The sequence below is a fragment of the Dasypus novemcinctus genome, chromosome 8 (genome assembly GCF_030445035.2).
Source record: "Dasypus novemcinctus isolate mDasNov1 chromosome 8, mDasNov1.1.hap2, whole genome shotgun sequence".
NCBI lineage: Eukaryota > Metazoa > Chordata > Mammalia > Cingulata > Dasypodidae > Dasypus > Dasypus novemcinctus.
The window spans coordinates 108505017-108530276 of NC_080680.1; the positions used below are offsets into that span (position 1 = coordinate 108505017).

The window sequence follows — 25260 nt, forward strand, 5'->3', positions numbered from 1 at the left end:
CCATACCCATGCCTTTTTTCTTTTGAGGTCTTCAGTAATCACTTTTTCAAAGGTGGTGAATGACTTTTCTTGATGAGACTGAGTTTCTTTTGGAATCACAGTTACCAGAAAAACGTCAGGGGACTTTAGCTGTGGCAGAGGCTTAGCAAGTTTTAGGATATCAGCACGGTTATCCAGTGTTTGCCTGGAACCAGAGGATATGAATCCTAGTTTCTGGATTCCAGGATTCTTACATGAGGGTATTTACTATTTTGGTTTTTTTTAAAGGGAATACTGGGGACTGAACCCAGGACCTTGTACATGGGAAGGAGGTGCTCAACCACTGAGCCACATTCACTCGCCAAAGAAAGTTGGTTTTTTTCATCTGTTTCCTTGTTTTTAGGAGGTACTGGGGATCAAACCTGGGACCCTGTACATGGGAAGCAGGTGCCCATTCACTTGACTATATCCACTCCCCTATTTATTGTATTTTGCAGAGTTGAAGTCCAGCTCAGGAGGTAGGTCTGCTTGGATGTCACCAGTGACAGATGCAGAATGACTTGTGGGGATTTTAGTGTAGGCTGATTCTGGGTAGCTCTGGAGAACCTGCAGATGTGCTGGCCCCCAGATCTGTCCCTGAATGACTCCTGAGGATTATGGGAACTTCTTCATGAGCCATACCCAGGGGAGGAAGAAGCTCTTCCAGTATGAGGGTGGTTTGACTTGGGTGGGCTGAGAGTAACAAGGGGGAAATGAGACTGACATGAAGACAGGACCTGGGGAGCTGTCATCACCCTGCCAGTCTGACTGCAAATAGGTGTGATTCTCTTAGGGGCTGCTGAAAATGGAAAAATATCTTCTCTGCACCTTTGAATCCTCCACGTTTTGGTACTCCATCCCAACTCTGATGGCAGCAGCAATCTTCCTTTTCATCAGTTCATTTCTTGCAGCATCAGGACCTAACTCCCAAGCCTTATGCTATTAGCTTAATTGAGAGGGCTAAATATAGAACACCAGGGCCTCAGGACCAGGTCAGAGTGTTCTTCTGGGTTTTATTAATATTATTTTCTAGCAAGGAATCATTCTGGTTGCAGTTAAAGTTGAAAGATCTTTCATATAGACTAGACACAAAGCACTTTCCCCCTTGATTAGTTAAGTATGTTAATAAGGTTGCTCAGAATGTTTTCTATTCAAAAGCAAACATGTTATAACTTAGGTGACCCCATGGATTCTACCTCTACCTGGAGTGTTTTATCCAGCCAAGATTCTAGAATGAACTTAAAAAAAAAAAAGATGTTGTGAGCCTTAAGAGCTAGCAGGGTTTTAAAAGTGAAAATCAGGTCACACTAATCTCAGTGATATGTGGTTGATATATCTGCACTTCATTAAGGCGATTGATCATTTTACAGTATCTCTGTGGGCAAGATAGAGAATTACTGAGGGGATGCTGGTACAATTAGATTGCAGTTGGAGAGACAGTGTATTGCATAGTGGCTAAGACTATGGATTCTGGATACCTGGGTTTGAATCCTGGCTCCTCACTACTACTTGTGTGACTTTGGCCAGTTCTGAACTGTAAAGTGGGGATAATAATAGTACCTACTTCATGAGATTATTGTGAGGATTAGAGGTGATAATAATTGATAATCAGTAGCATTGCCTGGTGTATAGAAGATGACATGCAGGTAATAGCTACTATTGTGATTAGGTTGTGAATGACTGTACACAAAGCAAACTGATTAATGAGTGTAGTGACTCATTCAGAGCTGATCATTGTCAAGTAATCCCAAGTCTTTTCCATACCACTGCTGCCACTTTTTCTCCAACTTGTACTACTTAATTTTAGAAATCCACAGAAAAGTCCCATGTTTCTTCTCAGTATCTTAGGAGGAATCTGCAGTAGGTGGGCAGTCTTTGTCACTGGCCTTGATCTGTTAATTTTTTTAGAAGCACGACCAAAACGATAGAAAAATTTCTCATCACATTGGCTAAGGACAGAGGCGCTAATGCAATCGCAAATTCCTAATTAGAATAAATTGATAAGCTAGATGGATGGGTCAAACCTAGGGACATATGCAGGATTCTGCAGTGTTGAAATCATCTCTAAAATTTGTACTAGACTGATATTGACTTTATGTTGTTTTTATTTTAAGAATTTCTTAACACTGAACAAAAACTTCATGATTATATTATCAACAATTATTTATCTTTAAGTTTTACTTGTTTCATTTCTCATTACTCCTGTGTTTTATGTCTTCCTCTGCTTTGACATTATTTATTGTGATGTTTTTCATTGGTTGGAGTATTTTCTCAGACATTTTTTTTTCCAGCAAAGAAAAATAAAATTTCTGAGATCACATTCTAAATGTCTAATATTCCTTTGCCTAAATATAGGTGCTGTGTTTTGCTCCCTTTTCCATAGAACTCTGTAAATATGATTCCCTTGTAACCTATTAATAATAGCACTTAGTGTTTCAGATAAGAAGTCCTCATCAGGTTGGTTTTCTTTTCTTCATAGATTACCTGTTCCTTTCTTTTAGGAACTTTATAGATTTTTCTCTTATTCCATGAAATTTCAAAAATGGCTTTCATTTCTTAGCATTCTTTTTTTTTTTTTAACACTTTTCATGTCTTTTTTTTATTTTTTATTTTTTAATTTATTTCTCTCCCCCCCCCAGTTGTCCGCTCCCTGTGTCCATTCGCCGTGTGTTCTTCTGTGACCGCTTCAATCCTTATCAGTGGCACCGGGAATCTGTGTTTCTTTTTGTTGCGTTGTCTTGTTGAGTCAGCTCTCCATGCATTCGGTGCCATTCCTGGGCAGGCTGCACTTTCTTTCATGCTGGGCGGCTTTCCTTAGAGGGCACACTCCTTGCGCATGGGGCTCCCCTACGCGGGGGACACCCCTGCGTGGCTTGGCGCTCCTTGTGTGCATCGGCACTGCTCATGGGCCAGCACCACATGGGTCAAGGAGGCCCGGGGTTTGAACCGTGGACCTCCCATGTGGTAGGCAGACGCCCTATCCATTGGGCCAAGTCCGCTTCCCCATTTCTTAGCATTCTTGCCTGTTATCTCAAATATCTGTTTGATTCCAATATGTAAGATGAGGGATTTTTTTCCGTTGATACTAATTCTCACACATACATTCCATTCTCTTTTGCAATTCCTCTTAAGTGGGTGTTGAATATTTTGAGTCTGTCCTTGTATCACTTTTCTTTTGTCCCATAATTTCTATCTCACATAATTTCTTTTTTTATATGTTTTTGGAGAATTCTTTAAAGTGGACTCTGTAAATTTTAATTAATGAATCAATCAGTTAATTAAAACTAGGCACTTATTATTTTATTCTCAGCCTTAGAGACAGAAAGACTCTAGTTACTTAGACATAATGAATAATATATTGATGACGACATAAATGACATCTGTTGCAGTTTCATATTATTGATGATATCCAGAAAGAAATATTGGATTGTGTTTGTTAACTGGTCTTTTCCTCTGGGTGTATTAGAGTGTATTGGATTCAGAGGTTTTACTTTTACTTGATTAAATAATGATTAAGGCTTTGATTGGGCCACATCAGTAGGACATTGAGTCGCCTCCCCCTTGGTTGGCAGGGATTCACAGAGAAGTGAGGTTGGAGTTTTGAGCTGGAGCCTGGGAAGTAAGCACACAGAGGAGCAGAGCAGCTGAGCCTGGAGAGGATCTAGCCCTGGAAAGAGAGACAGAGCCAGTCACCTGATAGTCTACAGCTGACCTTATGGAGAAAACAGAGGAGCTGAACCCGGAGAGAAACGAACCCAGGAAAGAGAGGAACCCAGGAAGCCTGAACCTTGGCAGACGTCGGCAGCCATCTTGTTCCAACATGTGGCAATAGACTTTGGTGAAGGAAGTAGCTTACGCTTTATGGCCTGTAACTGTAAGCTTCTATCGCACATAAATACTCTTTATGAAAGCCAACTGATTTCTGGTATTTTGCATCAGTACCCCTTTGGCTGACTAATACAACATCTTATATTAGGATATTGTGAGATTTTAAAATTATGCTATATTAGTTTCCTAAGACTGCATAAGAAATTAACACAAATTGGGTGGCTTAAACCAAACACATTTATTCTCTTAGAGTTCAGGAGGCCAGAAGTCTGAAATCAAGATGTCAGCAGGGCCATGCACTCTTGCAAGCTTCCAGAGAAGGACTCTTCCTTGTCTTTACTTAGCTTCTGGTAGATTCCAATAATCCTTGGTGTTCTTTGGTTTGTAGATGTATCACTCCAATCTCTGCCTCCATTGTCACATGGCCTTCTCCCCATGTGTCTTTCTGTATTTCTGGTTTCTCTTCTTATATAGACATCAGTCATCGGATTAGTGTCCACCCCAATAATCCAGTATAAACTGATACTTAAAAAATATATATATATATTTACTTTTTGTTGTAGTAAGATATATACAACTCAGAATTTCCCTGTTTAACCACTTTCATGTGTGCAATTCAGTGTTACTAATTATATTCACAATATTGTGCTACCATCATCACCATTCATTACCCAGACTTTTCTATCACTTCAAATAGAACCTCTGTACCCATTAAGCAATAACTTCCCTTTTGCATTCCCTGGTAACCTGTATTCTACTTTCAGTCTCAATGTATTTCTTTGTTCTAGGTGTTTTATGTAAGTGAGAGCATATACAATTTGTCTTTTTGTGTCTGGCTTATTTCAGTCAACAAGATGTCATCAAGGTTCATCCATGTTGTAGCATGTATCAGAACTTTATCCTTTTCATGGCTGAATAACATTCCATTATGGATATACCACATTTTGTTTATCTACTCATTGGTTGATGGACACTGGGTTGCTTCCACCTCTTAACTAACAATTGTGCTATGAACATTGTTGTACAAATATCTGTTTGAGTCCTTATTTTCAGTTTTACGGGGTATATACTGAGGAGTGGAATTGCCAGTTATCAACTTATGATTCTTGCAAAAATGCTTTGGAAAAGTCCCTCATTTAGGCTGCTTATTTCCTCCAAGTGAGAAAAGTTTTTAGTTTTGCTGTACAAGCCAGGTCTGGGGGGAAAATTGCTAACTGGAAGATAAGTGTCTTCTCTAGCCTCTGATTTACTCTTATTTTTTACCCCACACCTGCTACCTATGGCAATCTTCAGTTAAAGGGAGAAGCGTGCCAAAGGGACATGTCTTGTCCTTTCTGAAGCTCATTCTAAGTCCTCCAATCTTGGTGAAATTAATGAGCCCCTTCTGAATTATCCCTTTACTTCCTGCTGTACTATCCTATCTCATAAACTGGAAAGCTGTGTGTCAACTTCTAGCATTTTCCACTGTGGTCTAAGTTGTTTTGGATCTGGAGTTCTGCTTAGGATATTTTAGCATGAGGTTGGGGCCATGCTTATTTTACAGCAATTATCTTTTAGCAATTCAATTTATAGCACCTGGGTATATTTTTTGGGTGTCAGAGAGCTGGTGATGGTTGCTGGTGTTTGTAAACATTCCATCTTTCTCTGAACACTGGCAAGTATTTATTGAGTCCCCTTGTGTTCTCAGTGCCTGTGGTATGAAGGATGTATGAGAAGAAACTTTAAGGAGGAAAATAAGTGTCACAATACAATTGTGAACAAATGCAGCTATTTATAAGGGTAGATTAAAAAATATATATATGTATAAGAGTAGGTTGAGAATGTAAGAAAATGATTTTTTTCCCTTGTTCTTCTTCTCCCTTTCTTGCATCTGGGGTGTGTCTCAAGACATAGATGAGTGTGAGGTTTCTGGCCTGTGCAGGCTTGGAGGACGGTGTGTGAACACTCATGGGAGCTTTGGATGCTATTGCATGGATGGATATCTGCCAAAGAATGGGCCCCAGCCTTTCCACCCGGCTAGAGATGCCACTTCATGCACAGGTAGGTTTCACCGAAGAATGCGGCTTCTGAAGGTGAGATTCTGTTGATAGCAGCTGTTTCCTGCTCTGAGCCTGTGCTCGTGGGTCATTGTTGGGGAAGTGGGTAGAGATGATCTGTTCCTTTGCAAATAAAGCAAATAACACATAGTTAAGATAGAAGGAACCCATGTTTAAAAAGCTAAAATCAGTAAAATTTAGGGATTTGGGACAGTTGATAGATACTCTGATATTAACAATTGTGTTAGATGGTGAACAGAGCTGATCTAATCAGGACCAGCATTCAAAAGTGACCCTGCAAAATAGAAAGATACATGTATTTTATAGTATTTTACATTTCAAACTTTTCATCTCATTGGGATAGCCTTCTCTTTGGTTAGTAGAATTGGTGAGGGCTGTTATGTAATTCCTCGTATTGCCAAAGGGGTCTTTCAGCTCTGTGCGCGTTTAGAAGCTATTACCTATGGAAGGGCAGAAGGGCATGACAGTCATTAGACATGGGGTCAGAAGCCACATGGAAATGAAACAACCCTACTTAAGATATGGCCCAGGGGGCAGCTAGGGGAATATGGTAGAGGTGGAGGGAGATTATGAATTTTAAAAATTTACATTCAACATGGTAATGAATCTGACATTAATTTATTTTCAGAAATAGACTGTGGTACTCCCCCTGAGGTCTTAAACGGCTATATCATAGGAAATTATACCTCTAGACTGGGCAGCCAGGTTCGTTATGCTTGCAAAGAAGGATTTTTCAGTGACCCAGAAGATACAGTTTCAAGCTGCACAGCCTTTGGTACATGGGAGTTTCCGGAATTATATTGCCAAGGTAAGTTTTCAAAAGGTTCAGGTTCCTAGTTTATGCTGTCTTGAGATTGTGTTCATATTTCTCTCTGAAAACTATACTTTGGAGTAGTGAATGAGTTAAATAAATTCAGTAAATTCCTATTGTTTCTAATAGCGTTCAAGGGAAAGAAAATGGAAATTCCAAGAATAGTAACTAAGGATAATTCTACTTCATATTTTTTGTATATTTATAGAACTTATGTTTTTCTTTTCATTGGTCCCTCAGTGTCCAAGCTTTGATGTCAAGAGTTGTTTTTTTTTGTTTCGCTGCGTAGGCATGATTGCTGATCTTAATCTCCAGGCCCCTCTGCCTGCCTCAGAGGTCAGGCTCTTCTGACATGGCTCAAAGCCTCAACCCTCTAATCACACGGTTGGTCTTTCTAGGATGGTCGACCTGGTAAGACTGCTAGTGTGGCTGGCCCCACTCCCAGTCACTTCCTTAGCCCAGACTCTCAGGTGTGGCCCCAGGGCCCACCGTGAATAAAAAAGCTCTCCTCTCACTGGAGAAATTCCAAGGGTATACAAGTTATCTCCTAAGAGCCCAGACAAAATACCAGGCCTCTTTTTGTAGGCCAAATTTCTTACTGTATAGTAGTGTTGACTTTGGATGTTCTTATCTTATTCCTGACCTTCACATAAATGGTTTTAGTATTTCATTATTCATTCATGACTTTGGCTTTTGATGTATGTACATATTATCTTCTTACATATTAATGTACACTTATATAGCACTATGTGCCAAGTACTGTTTTGGGCACTTTATATATATTGACTCATTCATTTCTTGCAGTATCCCTACGGGTAAGTACTATAATTGTCACATTTTACAGATGAGAAAACTGAGGCATAGAAAGGTTAAATAATTTGTCCAAGGTGACACAACTAGTGATAGAGATGAAATTTGAAACCAAGAATTCTTGCTCCAGAGTCTGCTTTTAATCACTGTTACATTGCTTCTGGTTTTATAATGTTGTCTTTTGGTTTGTTTTTGACCTTTAGCTTTCTCTCTATTACATTCATCTATTCCCATTTTACTTGGAAGTTTGTGTGTGTTTGATTAGAAAGAAGTTATTTTTATCACATGTCTTAGGTGATTTTTTTTCTCCTCCTACTTTTACCCGGTAATGTGGTGGATTATATTATTAGATTGCCTGATAATGATCAATGCTAGTTCCTGGAATGACTTCTTCTGGGTCTTAGGTATTTTATCCTTTTAATCTACATTATAATTGTCAAGTTTTATTTAGAATTCTTACCTTGATAGTCATAAGTAAGATGTCTTTGTTGGGTTTGTATCAATTTTATTCTGAATTAAAAATAAAGAATGTGGAAAGTGTGTCCTTTTCTATTTTCTGGGAGAGTATAAACAGAATTTTTAAAGATTTGGGAGATTTCATTTGGAAAAATCCTCTGGATATGTCACTTGTAGGGAGAGATCCCTTGGACTACTTTTTATTTCTTCTTTTGCTTACAGGTCTGTTTTTGGAATCAAGTCCAGTAATTTACATGTCCTAGAAAATAATTTCATTCAGATTTTCAAATTTTATTTGTAGAGAGAGGTATAACACACTCATATAATTTTCTGTAGTTATATTTATGATTGTTTATAATGGTGAAATATTGGAAATAACTGTTTATAATGGTGAAATATTGGAAATAACCCCAATTTTCTATCAGTAGGAGATTGGTTAAATAAATCATGGAACATCTGTAAAAGGGGATATTAAGTAACCAATAAATATATATTTTTAAAATTTATTTTATTTATTTCTCTCCCCTCCCCCCCCCCAGTTGTCTGTTCTCTGTGTCCATTTGCTGCATGTCCTTTGCTTCTGTTGTTGTCAGTGGCACGGGAATCTGTGTCTTCTTTTGTTATATCATCTTGTGGTGTCAGCTCTCTGTGTGTGCTGCGCCATTCCTGGGCAGGCAGCACTTTCTTTCACGCTGGGCGGCTCTCCTTATGGGGCGCACTCCTTGCGCGTGGGCCTCCCCTACACGGGGGACACCCCTGCATAGCACGGCACTCCTTGTGCGCATCAGCACTGTGCATGGGCCAGCTCCACACGGGTCAAGGAGGCCCAGGGTTTGAACCGCGGACCTCCCATGTGGTAGATGGATGCCCTAACCACTGGGCCAAGTCCGCTTCCCAACCAGTAAATATTATATTAAAGAATGTTATTGACTTAGGCAAATAGTAATAATATATTACTTAGTTACAACCTGTATGGATAATGTGATCTTGTTTTTTATAAAACCCATTTGTACAGATATGCTTAGGAAAATGTTTTTAAGGCTACATATACATAAAAATGTTAATAGTGATAATCTTCACTGGGGGAATCCTGGATGATTTTTTGTATTCTATTTATTATTCTGTAGTGAATGAATTTTTAATATATTGGTCAAAGTAATAAAGCTATTTCCATTTTGGGAAAAGAAAACGACTTCAGTTTTCATTAAATTTATTGAACCATCACCACAGTCAATTTTAGAACATTTCTGTGACCTCAAAAGAAACCCCTTATCCTTTAGCTATCACCCCCTACCCCTCAACCCCTTTCTAAAACACATTTTTTTCTTTTTAATTAAAAAAATGTATTGAAATATATCACTCATACATAAATGTACATAAACAATAAGTGTATAGTGATAGTTGTGAACTTACAAAACAAGCATATATAACATCATACAGGACTCTCGTACCTCACCCTACCACCAATACCTTGCATTGTTGTTGAACATTTTTAACTAATGATTAAAGAGCATTGTCAAAATATTACTACTAACCAAAGTATTTTTCCCCCAACGCACCCTATTATTATTATCTTTCTATCATTTATATATGAACATACATAAACAACAAGTGTATAATAAGAGTTATGAGCTTACAAAGCAAACATACATAACAACATACAGGGGTTCCATATATCAACCCTCCACCAACACTTTGCATTGCCGCAAGATATTTGTTACAAATTATGAAAGAATATTATCAAAATCTTACTACTAATTATAATCCTTATCTTACATTTGGTGTTATTTTTTTTCCCCCAACCCACCCTATTATTATTTTTTAAATATATTTTTTTCTGACAGAATTTGTAATCTTGTAAAACAGTCATGCACATGTACAGAATTCCTGAACAACACCCCGTATTAGTCAGCCAAAAGGGTGCTGATGCAAAATACCAGAAATCGTTTGGTTTTTATAAAGGGTATTTATTTGGGATAGGAACTTACAGGCACCAGGCCATAATGTGTTAGTTACTTCCCTTACCGAAGTCTATTTCCACTTGTTGGAGCAAAATGACTGCTGACATCTGCCAGGGTTCAGGCTTCCTGGGTTCCTCTCTTCCCAGGTCTTCTCTCTGGGCTTAGGGTTCCTCTCTTCCCAGAGCTTGCTTCTTTCCAGGTTCAGGGTTCCTCTCTTCCCAGTGCTCCAGCTTCAGCATCAAATGCCAACATCAAAACTCCAACATTAAGAACCCTCCAACTTTGTCCTTTGCCATGTCTTTTATCTGTAAGTCACCACCCACCAAGGGGTGGAGACTCAACGCCCTTCTGGTACAAGAGGTACAAGAGTAATTGATTACTTAATCAAGTAAAGCTCTGAATCCTATATAATCTAATATGCCCAGAGGAAAAAATCAGTTTATAAACATAATCAATATTTCTTTTCGGAATTCATCAATAATATCAAACTGCTACAACCCCTCTATCAACACACCACACTGTGGTGCAACATTTGTTACAGATAAGGTAATATCATCTGATTGTTACCACGTCCATAGGGTACAGTTGTCACACATTTTCCATACTGCCCCATTATCAACACAGTACATCTTTGGCATAGATGCAACAATATTATTACTGTCGGTCACAGTCCATAGGTCACTCCAGTTGTATTTTTCCCACGCTTCTCCACATTCCTACCACCCTGCAATAGTGATGTACATTCATTCTAACTAACAAAGGACATTCTGGCATCTGTACCGCAACCACAATTCTCATCCACCTCTTGGTTTACTGTGCTATTCCGTTCCTAGATTATTCTCAAGCATTCTGTCAGTTGGCATTTACATACTTAGACTCCCATATTCACCTACATCCCCATTTATAAACTAGCTATTACTCACAATGTGTTACCACCCACTCTATACATTTCCACACTTTTACAGTAAAGCTAATTAAAACTTCTATATACATTAAATATCAATAATCCATCTCGGTCCTACTCTTATCTCTTTCAAGAATCTACCACCTACCATTAGGTCTTTTTTCTTCTTCTTAATTTTCCCCCTTCCTCTCCTCCCACTCTGCTAATTTGGCTGTCTGTGTTGTCTTCTCATTTTCTCTCCTCTAGGAGAGAAATATTACTACTACTGTCATTGCCCAGAGAGAATGATGAAGCTTCCTGCTCCTTTCTCCCCTTTCTGGGGTGGGGATGCTCCTGCAGATGTGGGCAGCAATGTATGCAATGTGGGTCCAAGATGATTGCAGTTGCCCTGGTATTCTTCCGATTATTCAGTCTGTGCCAGCCAAATGTACCTACAGTTACCTGGATAGGCTGGTGCAGGGCCTGCCGGTCTCCTCCCTGCCACAAATGGGACTGAAGCCTAGGCTAGGGCTGCAGGCCACTCTGGGTGAAAGAAACCGGTTCCTACCTTCACTGTGATTTTTCGGTCAGCCTGGCTTCCCCTCATGCTGGATGCAGAGACAAAATGGCGGTCACCGGCGTCTCTCTGATGTGGACAGCTTCAAATTCTAGCTGTTCCTAGAGTTATACTCCAGCCAGCCAAATTCACCAAGCATTAGCTGAAATCAGTGGCCAACCGTCTCTTCCTCCCCCATTTTTGGGAAATGGAGCTTCAAATTCCAGTCACAGAATAGCTCCTGGGGCAACTTGTGCTGCCAAAGTAGGATACTCACAGGCTACTATGGCTGGGCTGGTAATTTCCTGGAGAGGCTGGCACAGGTTTCTGAAGCTTTCTCCCTGCCGGAGGTGGGACTGGGGCCTAGAGCTGCAATTTGACCTGGATGGAAATAAGCCAGTTCCCACCAGCACTGCAATTTTCAGTCTACCCCGCTTCCCCTCGTGCCAGGCGCAGAGTTAAGATGGTGGCTCCCGGCTGCTTTCTGACTTGGACAGGCTCAAACTTTAGTTTTTCTCAGGATTATACTATAGCCCGCTGAAGTTACTCATCAGTAGCTGGAGTCGGTGCCCAACTGTCTCTTCCTCCCTCATTTTTGGGAAGTGGAGCTTTCAATTCCCACCACAGAACAGCTCTCACAGTGACTTGTGCCTCCAGTGGAGGATGGGCACTGGCCTCCAGGGCATGGGCGCTGTACTTGTGAGTCTTCTCAGCAGATGGGCAGTCTCTTCCTTCCATTCCTTTAAGGATGTGGCAGGATGCTCTGCTGGTCTCCTGGAGTCCCCCAAACAGGTGCCTCAACTAGCTCCAGAGAGCTCTGGGTGCTTACTAATTGCCCTGTAGCAGGAGCTGACTCTCGGGGTTCTTTACTCCGCCACCATCTTGCTGGTTCTCTTCTAAAACACATTTTTCTAGTTAATTATCATCCTCTGGGTTTAAGAAATCCTGAAAGTACAGTTTAGTTTTAAGATGATCTTTCAGTGGCTCAGTTCAAACGTAGAACTTAGATTAAAATGTGCCTTAACATGTGTGAAAGAATCCCCTAAGAATTTATGTAGGAAACACCATATACGAAGAATGATATTTTAAAAATGAGTAGTCATCGGAAATACTGGACTGACTGAGAATGCAGAGTTAATTTAGGGGCGCGTGCTTGTAAAGTTACATTCCTGAAAGAGCTGTTATTTAAAAGGGCTTCACTTCTCTTTTTCTTCCTCCTCTAATAACTGCTCCCTGTGCCTGCTGACACGGCCCTCCCCCTCCTCCCCCGTGTCACCACATGGCAACGGCTTCTCCCTGCTGTGCTTGTTCCTCTCCAAACACACTCCTCCTCATTTACCCTTCAGGTTTCTTTGGGGCTCCTGAATCTGGGCCAAGTGCCAGCCAGTGCTGTATTTTTAGCCCAGAGTTACAAAGCCACAGGAACTGGGAATTCCACTAGAAAACACTAGCAAACTGTGAACTTGGATGCCACCGAAGATCAGGGTGCTGGTGGAGGGAGCAGCTGGGTGACAGCAGCCTTTGTGTCTGATGATGGACTTCTCGGTCCTAGAAGATACCGTTGGTACCTCCCATTGTGTGCCTTTTCCCAGTCGCTCCGCCCCAGGAGGGTCTGCTGCCTGGTCGGGGTGGCCGGTGACCTGGGTCCCCATCTCAGCCTGCCTCCTGGCTGGAAGCGAGGCCCGAAAGCTTCTGGTGGCCAGGGCCCCTGCGGCCGCTCTTCCTGTTTAGGTACGAGCAAGATGGCGCCGCTAAGAAAGCCTGGAGTCTGGGAGGAGGGAAGAGACACATGCACCACTAACTTGTGGAAGGGAGAGGGCCTAAGCACTGTGTGAGAAGAATGGGGGTTCAAATGGGGAAATAGGCTCTTCGCCTGGAAGGCATGGCGTTTGTGCCTTTTCCCTTGAGAAGTTTGCCTTCCTATATACAAGAGTCCAGTGAGGAATGGTCTGCAGTGTAGACAGACCACTGAGAGGATTCTGTGACTATCTTACCTTCCAGATATGCTGCCTCACTTCATAGGGCCCTAGCCTCCTTTTCTGCTGCGAATTCTCACAGGAAGTATGTCTGGTGCCGCATGGGCCTTTTAAGAATCCACTTCGTCCCTCACTTCAGCCAGCCCACTCTCTACATAACAGCAAGAATGAACTTCTTAAAACATAAATTGGGTTATCCTTTTCCCTTGCTTTAAATTCTGTTCCAATCTAAAGGGCCAGTGCATTTAGAATAAAATTCAGGCTCTCCGCCATGGTCTCCGGGGCCAATAGTGGTTTGGCTCTGCTGGTTTATCTACGGGCCACATCTCCCATCACTCCCCGAACCAACATCTCAAGATCCTGCCGACTTCAGGACCTTCGCCTGTGCTTTTTTTCCTCTGCTGGGAATGCTCATCTCCCCGCTCTTTGCATAACAAGCTCCTTCTCATCCTTCAAATTTCAGCTGAAATGTTACCTGTGACATTATTCTGTTAGGACCCAAAATGTAATTGCATTATTTATGATTACTGATGTGGGTTTTGTCAGTCTCCTCTGCTGGAGTTCAGGGACCATGTAGCCTTCTCCAGCATCCAGCACAGTGCCTGTCAACCATAAAACCCGGGCTAACCCCTGGATCCCCCTCAAAAAGTGCCACAGACACCAATTATAGAATTGGCCTGCTGTCCTATCTTATCCTGTGGCTGAGTCTTGTTGCAACCCTGGCCTCTTCTTCTGTTTTAATCCTTAAACACCATCTCCAGTCCTGATTTCCACCTTGCTTTGTCTTTTGGCTCTTCATCCTTGCTTCCCACCTGACATCACAGCTCTATCCTTTGATAACCCAGGAACAGAGGCCTTGGGGCTGACTCCTGGGTTCTCCCTTCTCTGTGCCCATGACCCAGCACTATGGGCTGATTGCAGGGACAGAGTTTCCTTTGAGTTGAACAAGTGGGATGGGACGAAGTCCACTAATAGCAGTGCTGGATTCTCTAGAGATGGCCAGCTCTTTTGGTTTATGAGGCTTTCCTTAAGTGCTCTCTTAGAATGCCTCCTGAGGTGGTTAATAGGTTGGTACTATTTCTCATTTCACAGAGGAGTTTCAGAGTGAGGAAGGGACTTGCCCCCATGTCACTAGCTTAGGTACCAAGATGAGAACCCAAAGCATTTTTCTAGAAGGCAGATTCCAGGATGAAGCAGCCTTAATGAGCCCTGGAAATGGGAGGCAATGATGAAAGAGATGGATGACCCTAGGAGACTTTCCTGCACCCTGTTGTTGTAGAGTCAACTCTTCATCTTTGCTGCCTCTAATTTTAAAAAAATTTTATTATGGTAAAATTTATGTAATTAAAATTTAACATTTTAAGTTAATTATTTTGAAGTATACAACTCAGTGGCATTAATTATATCTGCAATATTTTGCTACCATCACCACTATGTATTTCCAAAATTTTGCTTCACTCCAAACAGAAACTCTGTCTCCATTAAGCAATAACTCCCCATTCTCTCTTCCTAGCACCCTCTCCCCCAATCCTCCCAGTCCCTGGTAACTTCTAATCTAATTTCTGTCTCTATGAATTTGCCTATTCTAGGTATTCCATTAAATGGAATCAGAAAACATGTGTCCTTTCATGCCTGACTTATTTCACTTAGCCTCATGTTTTCAAGGTTCCTGTAAATTGTAGTATGTATTGGCACTTCATTCCTTTTCATGGCTGAATAATATTCTCTTGTATGTGTATGTCACATTTTGTTTATTCATTCGTCTGTTGAAGGACACTGTGGTTGTTTCCACTTCTTGGCTACTATGAATAAGGCTCTATGAGCCTTCGTGTACAAGTAACTGTTTGAGTCCCTTTCATTTCTTTTGTGTATGTGCTTAGGAGTAGAATTGGTGGGTCATATGGTAATTCTATGTTTGATTTTTTGATGAACTGCCAAACTGCCTCTTATTTTTTAGTAGCAGTGTGTAGAGGATGCTGAGATTACATCTGGACCTAGCACAGAAGTGTGCTGGAATCAATTAATGATGTCTGCTGTGGGTGTAGGAGGAGGTTCGGCTCATTTGAAATAAATTTTCTGGCACCTCACTATGCTAGTCTTTTAAAACATTAAAAAAAAACTGTATTGAACCATTCACTGCATGCAAAAAATCTCTTGTTGTGCCCTTTTGCCAAGATTTGGAGTCATTTGAATGTGTAAAATGAGTGATGATCTTAGATTGCCATGGAGTGGTGATGCATGAGCTTCAGCTTCAGAAAAAGACCCCTGTGAGTTCTGGCTGTGCCACTTACCAGTTGTGTAAACACCTCTAAACCTCTCTGAACTCCAGAAGGTGATAGAGCAGTTTTTGTCTCAGAGTTACAGAGATTTCATGAGATAAGGAACATAAAGTGCTTGGCACTGTGCCTGTCGCGGGCAGTGGCTGGGTGAGTGGGAGCCCTTGGGGTACGAAGGCCAGACTCTAGTGGGGAGTCAGGAGCAGGTAATTGTCTAACAGAATTTAAAGCTCTTTCTGGAACTTCTTACCATAAAATGGGAAAGTCTAACATTCTTCAGCTTTCGCTCTATCTTATTTTTGGTTTTCAATTAAAATATTCTGTTTACAACTGGAACTTTAAGAGTTTTAATGTTACCTTTCGAGAAAGATTTATATTCAAGCTCAGAGCACAAAAATCATTATCACTTCTATAAATGGAAGATTCTTACAAGAGATATGCTGATAAACTGCCCCCCCCCTCATTTTTTTCCCCTCCCAGCACTTCTGAGGTGCTTGGGTCCTAGCTGTTTCCATATTAGACATTATTTGTTGACAGGAAGTAGTGTTCTTATGTGGAATGGAAGATTTTCTTTTTCTTCCAAGTGAGCTTCCTCTATGAATATGATCTGAAGGAAATGTGTCGTTAATCAAGACTAAAATTCATGGAAGATTTTAGAAGACAAAATATATTAAAAAAATAATTTTTCTCCTTTCTACTGCTTTAAGGGCCAGTGGATTTTTGGTACTAATGAGCTTATTACCTTAGTTACAGCAGCTAATTAGCTCCTCTTGAGAATGTGCTGCGTGGCGTACTACAGCCCTCCCATTTTCTTTTGATATTTCAATAACATTTTCTAAATTCAGTTTGCCACTTATTGAGATGTTGGACTCCAGCCCTCGACATCAGTGATAGATGTGTTTTAGTACCCAAGTGATGCTGGAATGAAGGTCTTCCTATATTAGGTTAAATCCAGAACATGCTGAAAAATGTGTGAAACTTTGTCTTAAGGCAACACTTTTCAGCCCAGTTCTTTTGGCCGTATTACCTACATGTAAACATCACATATATGTTTGATATTAGTGATATTAATAACTCACATGACTGCAGGAGATATTTTAAAAATATAGGGTATAGGCACAGATCACAAAGAACTTCCAGTTTAGTGGGAGAGGGAATCCTTCCACAAATTAAATTATTCACTACAAATGAGGAGAGTATAGGTCCAGTGCTGAATGATCTGATTCAGAAGATCAGTGTGGTATGGGACTCCGGTGTTATTTGCCTAGACAGTTTGGGCCCTTACAGCCTACCATATTACACCAGTTTCCAGGTGAGATAAAAAACCTTCTGGTTTGAATCTAAGGTATAATAGAGACTCATTTCTGTTATTGTTGGATACAGATGAAAACTGACTTAAATGTGTTTTTCTTCAGTTTTCACACTCTTTTCTGCTCTTTTGCTAGAGCTTTACATGTAGCGCTTGTTTATTTTCTGGCAAGATTGTTGGAGTCAATAAGTGAAACAGGTCAATCATTAATTCTCCTTGGCAACTGGCAAAATGCCTGCAATTTACAGACATTGTTGGTCAGTTTTTTTTTTTCTTTCTTTCTCAGCTTGCTATTTATTGGTCTCTAAAACAGTTTTAGATGAGGCCTTGTATTACTCTGGTATTTTTGTCATCAATCACATTATTATGCTGATGTTTATTATAAACTGCTGCCAGTGTAGCTGTCATTTGTGATGCAATTGGTGGTTGATTAGATGCAATAAATTGCCTACATCTTTCGCAAAATGGATCTCTTTCTGGATATATTCTTGGATAGGACATTAAAACTAGCAGTGTGGATAATCACATTTACCTGGGAGATAAGAGATAAAGTTACAGTATAAATTTGGCCCTTGAAACAGCACAACACATCCCACCCCCCACCCCCAAGACCTATCTTGAAGTTGATTATTTGAGTAAACTCATAGACACTGGAATAGTAAGGGAAAATTCCCAGCCGTTCTCATAATTAGTTGATTCTATTCCTGATGCAGATCCAAACATTGTTACTTAATAATGGAATTAGCCAGAGAAACGTTTAATGAACACCCCTTGGCATATGCAATGCAAATTCTACTGCTTGCTTTATTTCTTCCCTTTGGATATAAAACTATTTTAAATAGCTGATTTCCTTTTGATAGTGAGTGTTTTGGGGGTTTTCATGTAGAGCTATATTTTCATTACCTGCAGTGGCCTCTGCTGGATTGATTTTTGAGTATTTCTCAATAGGAACTACCTGTTTCCTTGGGTAGCATTTAGACTGAGTAGCAGTAGCTGTGGCTGCTGTCTCTCTGTCATGGTGGGACTATCTGTGACTGGACCAAGTTCTGGGTAAGACTCAGGCCAGACCACCATATTGTGGGGTTAAAACATCAGTCCAGGAAGGCCTCAGGGGTTGACAGCTGCAGAAGGAGTCTGTTTCCATCAGACCTCTTGCTCTAGGAGTGGTTCTTGGAGACAAGCTTGGGTAAGAGGAGTTGTCATAGACTGACTTGAATATTCCTTCATGCAACCTTTCTTCTCAGGACTTAGCTAACATAGATGGTCAGTCATAGTCAGAGATGACCAGATTTAGTGGACCTGGACTTCAGGGTCCCACAAAGGTTTCAATGTTAGCGGTGTGACTTTTGAATGTGACTTAAGCTCTTTGGGCCTCCATTCTCACATCTGTAAATTTCCTGAGGTAGTGGTGGGGAGATATCTACTTTGTAGGATTTTAACTGAGGAATAAGTAAGATGATGTATGTCTAGTAGACTACCTGGTGTTTAGTAGGATTTCAATGATTTGTATTATTATTAATACTATTGAGGTTTGAACAAGTTTCCCAGAATCCTCCTGGTTCAAGACTGATATTATTAGCTTTTGTGGGGCTTTTCCCAGCTGTCACCTATTTGGTATTTGGTGGGTATGAGTTACCCTTGGTGGATAACAGATATAGAGGTAATGCACTGGTGCCTTGTTATTTGTAAATTTTGTAAACTTACTCATGTCTGTTTCCTTTCTCAGGTTATTATTTCAAAGTAACATATATTTCACCTTGAAAAATGATAAAATAATAGTAAGCTAACAATGAACAACTATTTACTAAGTAAAATACACTGTTTTAGATAGGCATTGTGGAGATAAAGACAAATTATAAGACAAATATTTGTTCTTTAGGAATTGCCTCTTTATTTGGGAAGATATGACACATTCATAAAAAGACTCTAAATTCTCCAAGGCAGGAAATAAAGATCAAATGAATAATACAGATGTTCTTGATCCCCCCACCCCACAGCCAGTGCAGCCAATGCATCGTCTAGAATGGTCAGTTCTGCTTTGAGAACACATTTCACCTCTATTCTTTTCTTTCTGTCTCCACCATCACCTCTCAAGTCCATCCAAGGCCTCAACATCTATCTGCCAGACTCCTACTCTAGCCCCTGACTTCTTTCCTTTTATTCCTGCCTTTCTTCCATCTGTTCTCCACCCAGCAGTCACAGTAGTCTTTTGGAAACTTAAATTAGTAAGCTTTGTGGGGAAGTGGCAGATATTATAGGGTTTCAGAGTTGGAGCTGGTCTTGAGACCAGAGTTGGTCTTGAGAGGCAGTGAGTATAGGCGATAGAGTCTGACAGACATGGATTCAACTCCTGGCCATCATATAGCTACCTATGTGATTTTGGATGCATTATTTATCCTCTCCTGAGGAGTAATGAGTCATACTTAGGGCCCTGTTGGGATGCAGGTGGCGATAGTCATTCCTACCAATAGTAATTGCAGATTCTCAGCCGAGGGTGTGCATCATAATCAAATTTGGAGCTTTGTAGAAATGTAGATGCCAAGAACCCAACTCAGTAATACTGAATCAGGGGAGTTACCTCTGGGTGGGAGTTGGTGTTGGGGGGATGGGACTCTAGCATCTGTGCTTTTCAAAAGATCCCAGGTGATCCAAATGTACAGCTGTTAATTAGAACCATATGTCTAATTCAAGCCCTGCTGGAATCTCTAAATATCTCCTGTCAAGGGACTGTCCAACTTGAATAGCTCCATAATAGGAATGCACAGACCCAAGCTGCCCACCACTGGGGCATCTGTCGACCTGGACCTCTGATCCTTGGTCCTTAGAGACCAGGCAATTGACTTCTCATCAGTCCAATGACTTTGAGTATTTTTTTTTTTCCTTTCATCCCCAGCTGACATCTCCAAGGCTCCCATTATTCTTGGCCATGCCAAGATGGAAGCCAATCTTTTGTACTCTCATCTCTTTAGTATCTGTGCCTCTCTCCTGATCCAACTATCTGTCACCTGTCACTGAGTTAACTTGTACCCCTCTCCACTGTGCCTTTTAGAATTTCACCTTCAAGGTACATAAATCTGCATAAATCTATATCCTCCACCTCTTCATGGAGCTCCTCTACTTCCTGCTGCAGCTGAAACTTGGCTTAAACAATAAGATGTTTTCGATGTCAACAATGATTGGGCAGATTTATGAAACATTAACTACCTGTTTGGTTAGTTGCTCTTGTAAACACATACATACTCATGTCTTGGAATGTTTGGGGGCAGTAACTATGTCTAAAGGTTTGGTGTTGGGAAAACATGATGAGGATCATGGGGTCATGTTCTGATAAACTGTGAAAAAGGAACAAAGGCCTGTGAGCAAACATGGAACTCAAAAGGTAGCAAGGGTTTGGAGGGTTTATGTAATGATCAGTTATTGTGGTCCCATACTTCTCATGACTTGGGTCTGCACTGACCAGAGGCTCCTTTTTACCTCAGAGTCAAGGGATTGGTCTGGTGGGTTGAGCTGTTGGGTTAAGGTTTTTATGGTAACTCCAAGAACAATGGATGAGACCCTGCTCTGGGAAGCTTCCCTCAGGGAAGTAATCTGGTGTCCTGCAATAGACCAAGCATCTATGGTGGGATTGAGAGGAATGCAATTCCATTAAATACTCTGTTTCATTTTTCTGGCTGCTAAAACAAATATAATGCAAGGTTTAACAACAGGAACTTATTAGCTCACAGTTTCAGAGGCTAGAAGGCTTCCTTCCTCCTGGGACCAGTATCTTTTGGATGACTGGCAATGTTGGGTTTCCTTGGCTTGTCCAAACTGGGGTATACAATTCAATCCAGCACATCCCCTAATTCTGCATCAGAGATTCATTTAACAGAAGCCACCTATTTCTAAACCCAAAATTGATGATGGGGTGATGGGAACAGATTATACTATGGTCTCTATTTTGAATGCTTTATCTCAGTAAACGTAGTTCTGTTTTAAAAGCCTGGATGTCAGGAGTGCTTTCTTTTCTTGGCTTCTTATAACTTGTGGAGAAAACAGAAAATCAGCATAAACACTGAAAAAGTTATTATTTTTTTGTTTGTTTCCACTTGAAATTATTACTGCCATCTTATTTTATATTTCATACTTATTATGCTTTCTTTAATAAAATTGTATCTATGAGCTCCCCAGTGCTGCATAATACAAGAAATTTAGCATGCTTTATTTCTCTTCACCTCACTGCTCAGATTTTATTGAAATATTTTGGTATTTTATTTTCAAATTACAATTTTTTTACATTGTACAGTTTTTATTTCTAGAATCCTTTACTGATACTACATCAAATTAATAATCACATTTCAATGATTTTTGAGGTTTATCTGTGCATCTTGTTGATGTCATTGCTAAGAAGTTTTTTTCTAAATTTTTCTTTCTTAGGATATTTATTCTGGTTCTTTTTGTTGTTATTGGACTAAAGTTTTTGTTTGTTTGAGTTGTTGTTTTTTTTCCCAGAAAAGATGCACACACATATATATTTATTTTATGGTATCTGAAAATGAATTTGTTTTGTTCTCATGTGAGGTATAGCTTGGTTAGCATGGTAAGATGGTAACTCTTCTCCTTTAGTTAGTATAAATATACCCCACTGTCTTGTAGTGGTCAGAATTGAGGAGGATAAATTTAATGTCAATTTCATAATTCCAGGTTTGTCTCCCTGTATGCAACTGATTTTTTCTTTGAAAGATGCCTATAAATGGAATGTTTAGAAGATAAATATTTTCTTCATTAATTTGCTTTAGATTTGGTATATGTTTCACTTAATTTTCAATTGGGAACAACTCCCACAATTGTATCATTGTCCAGTCAGGAATTAATGATCTGAAAATGCTTAGTAAAAAGTACCAGAAAATGTCAATATTTTAAAGAAACCTGAGATGGTTTATTTCATAGGCTATGGATTTCTTTATCATGTAAATAATCTCATAATTTGACTCTTCTCTCTGCATGTTTGTAAATTTTATTCAAGTCTTATACACCTATTTTTGGTACTTCTGAGCAATGTTTTATATGCCTGACGTTGGATTCTTTGATGGGGTTAGCATTTTTTCTGTCATATGAATGGACTCTATCATATTAAATGCTTATTTCTAAAATACTAATTGTAGAGGTCGAACTTGAGGCTCATAACTAGTGCTGTCCTACTTCCTGTTGCAGAGAGCAAGTGTGGCAGCATGTGCTCTTGGTGGGGAATCGCGGCTCCTGCCTGGGCAGTGTGGCTCCCTGTGCTTGTCAAGAGGGCTTTGAGAGCCCTGGGGGAAAGATCCCTTCTGTTTGCACAGAGAAAGCACTGACTTACACAGGTTCAGACTCCATTCTGCTGGGCTCCGGTTACCTGGGGCCAGTGGGAGGCGGGGCTGGGGCAGAAATTCTTTCATTGGGTCCCTTCTCTGTGTTCTGTGCCAGGCTGTGTTACTAGGTGGGTACCCAGCTTTGTGTTTGTCACATAAATCCTGAAAATTTAGAGGGCAGATTGGGAAAATAAGTTGGATAGAATATTTTATGCATCCATCCTTTATGTTTTTGTACTGGGCATTGAACCTAAGACCTCATACGTGGGATGCAGGCACTCAACCGGTGAGCTACATCCGTTCCACTGCATCTGTCTTTGAAACACCTTCAATCACGGTGATTCCTGTCTCCTTTGCTTAGCTGGCTGAGAATTTTTCTGCATGAACTGTTTTCTCAGGGGGCATGCTTCAAGGTTCTGACATACTGTGTGGAGGCAACATTTTTCAGAGAAAATGTGGTACAATGAAAAGGAGTTTTGCAACTTCAGTTCAAATTTTTGCAGGGCTGTTTATGACTGTGTGTTATTGGGCAAGGCAGTAGTCTCTGTGAGCCTCAGTTTCCTCATCTATGAAAGGGAAAGAATTTAGCCTGCCTTTTCTATTTCAAAAAGGCGTTGGGAAGGAATCAAACAAGAATATGGAGCCTTTTGAAAAGAATAAAGCCCTGGGCATGTGGTAGTCTTTTACTGAAATTGTTAGCCTCGCTTGAAGAGGGTCTTCTCATGAATCAGGAGTGTGTACTTCTGCCTGGCCACATTCCGCACGTCTGGCTCTTGGAAATGAGTGTAGGGAAAGGCAATGAATGATTCTTGTCATTAGTGATGGTCGGTCAGGGCATGTGATAAATGGCCATCACAGAGCTCCGAATGGCTTTGGGAATGTGTTTCCAGATGTTGACTTGCTGCCTCTGAAGACGATGTCTGATGAGTGAAATTCCAAAGTAGATTTGCTCTGTGTCTATGGTTTGACCAGAGGCAGCAATGCAGTGGAAGGTCCCAACCAAAGTTGTCCAGAGGAGAGTCCTGCCAGAGCAAGCAAAACACGTGGACTTCTGGTGATTATTTGTCCATTAAAGCAATGATTCATAACCATTTTGGAGAAGGGAATTTGATGAAATTAACTCATTCCGCAAATATTTATTCAGTATGTACTATGTGTGAGGTACTTTGCTAAATACCACTGTTTGGAGTTTATAGTGCAATAGGAGAAACAGACCCTTTCCCCCAAAGAAATGTACAGACACATATTCATATAACATTGTACAAGCAAATTCGGGGTGCTTGTGGACCTCTGAAGTCCCAGGATAAAGCATCCCTGGAGTAGATGAAGACTTCAGCTCTGCTGCTGAGGTCCTGCCTGTGCCATGGAATTCCATTTCCCACATTCAGTCATTTCTACCACAAATGCAAGAGGATCTATGCCTGAGACTCTACTCAGAGAAACAAAGAAGGGTAGACTGGGATGAGAACCCAGAGATCTAGTTCACCTTTCCTTTTAGAAGACTCACTGACTTGCCCAACTTACACGGAGAAGCAAGGGCAAACCTGTAACTAACACCGAGGACTCCTGGGTCCCAGTCTTAATCTTTGGGGAAATTGAGAAGAGCTAATGCCAGACTGGACCAGACTCGTAGTCAGTCCAGCCTAATAGTGCATCTTTAATGGCATCTACAAGAATTATTTGGAGCGAGGCAGCTGTCTCACAGGATGCCAAATTAAAAAATTTGGTAGATCTTCCTGGCGGAGAGCCAGCTATGGAGTCACTTGGTAGAAGAGCTTGTGTGTAGCTTCTGGATCCTCAGACATTTTCTACTTTGCTCAAGCTGCTCTGCTTCCACCATTCAGAATCCAGTGGGGGTACAAGGATTAGTCACTACATGGAAAAATCAGTGGATCTGCAAGGGGCATAGTAAGCTATTAATTAGCTGATGCTTGTAGATCACTTTGAAGAACAAACATGTTATGTAACTGGTAATTATAATTACCATCCTCAGCCTGCCACCTTTCACAGAGTCTGTGGCTCCAGCTGCAGCTGTTTTTCATGGGTTTATGCGAGATCTTTGATTTAAGGAAAGAAAACGCAGTCTCCCTGAGGCCTGTGACGTCTCTGTGAGGAGGTTTCTTTGCCCTCAATCAAGATTGGCAGTTAAATTCAATTTCCACAGATAAAGGGGTGATTTACATGCTGATGAATTCATGGTGCAGTACCAACGATATCTGGGTGGGTAGGTAGGCGAGGCGTCTGGTATTGCAGCGAGAGATGCTGATTAGCATGATTCTTGCTCAGTTCTTCCCCTTCTTTTCCTTTTGTTTTTCCCTCATTTCTCCACACCCCTCCCCTTCTATCCCAACCCTCACTGTGTATTTTGTATTTACCTCCCTCATATACATCTATTGACTTTTGGCGTTTTCCTTCCTCTTCTACTTTTCGGCTACTTCCTAAATGCCTTCTACCTCTGTTTCCTGTTTTCACTGTTTACCCCTCTTCCTACACTTGGATGTTTAGTGCCAAACTAGGTGGAATATTTTTAATCTATGCTTTACCTGGGTTGTATTTAGTTACTAAAAATATTTTTGGAGCCCCTATTCCATTTGGTTAGTAGCACAATATCTCTACATGTTTGTAATGGACTGAACTCTGGCAAGGTGGTGGGGCTTAAAAAAAGTTTTTTTTTGTAAAGTCCAGTTTGAACTGGAAACTCCAGACAGCTGGGAATTAGGCAACCACTTTAGTCTGGAAAAACCCCAGATGGAAGCTTGATGACTTGATGTTTAGTGAGTCGGTTTGCCTCAAGATCAAAGAGCCTGATTCATTCTTGATAAAACTGTCCCTGGGTTTCATTCTGCACAGGTCATTTGGTTTTTTGTTTAGACTCTGAGTTAATAATTATAAGGTTGATAATAATTATACGGTTCCCTTCCCTCTTAGAAGGGAAACCTCTCTTTTGGAATGCAGGCTGTTTACCTGTGAGGATCCTTTCTGTGTCCCATAA

At 40.7% G+C, this 25260-nt stretch overlaps 1 protein-coding gene across 4 annotated transcripts in view; it reads left to right on the plus strand.

Annotated features, from left to right (window-relative positions):
- SUSD1 (sushi domain containing 1) overlaps positions 1 to 25260 on the plus strand; it is a 174680-nt gene that overhangs the window by 35466 nt on the left and 113954 nt on the right. For all 4 annotated transcript variants that reach the window (XM_058302538.2, XM_058302539.2, XM_058302540.2 and 1 more), the window contains exons 4-5: positions 5734 to 5886; positions 6532 to 6711. In XM_058302538.2, coding sequence (XP_058158521.1) covers positions 5734 to 5886; positions 6532 to 6711 — 333 coding nt within the window. The remainder of the gene's footprint in view (positions 1 to 5733; positions 5887 to 6531; positions 6712 to 25260) is intronic.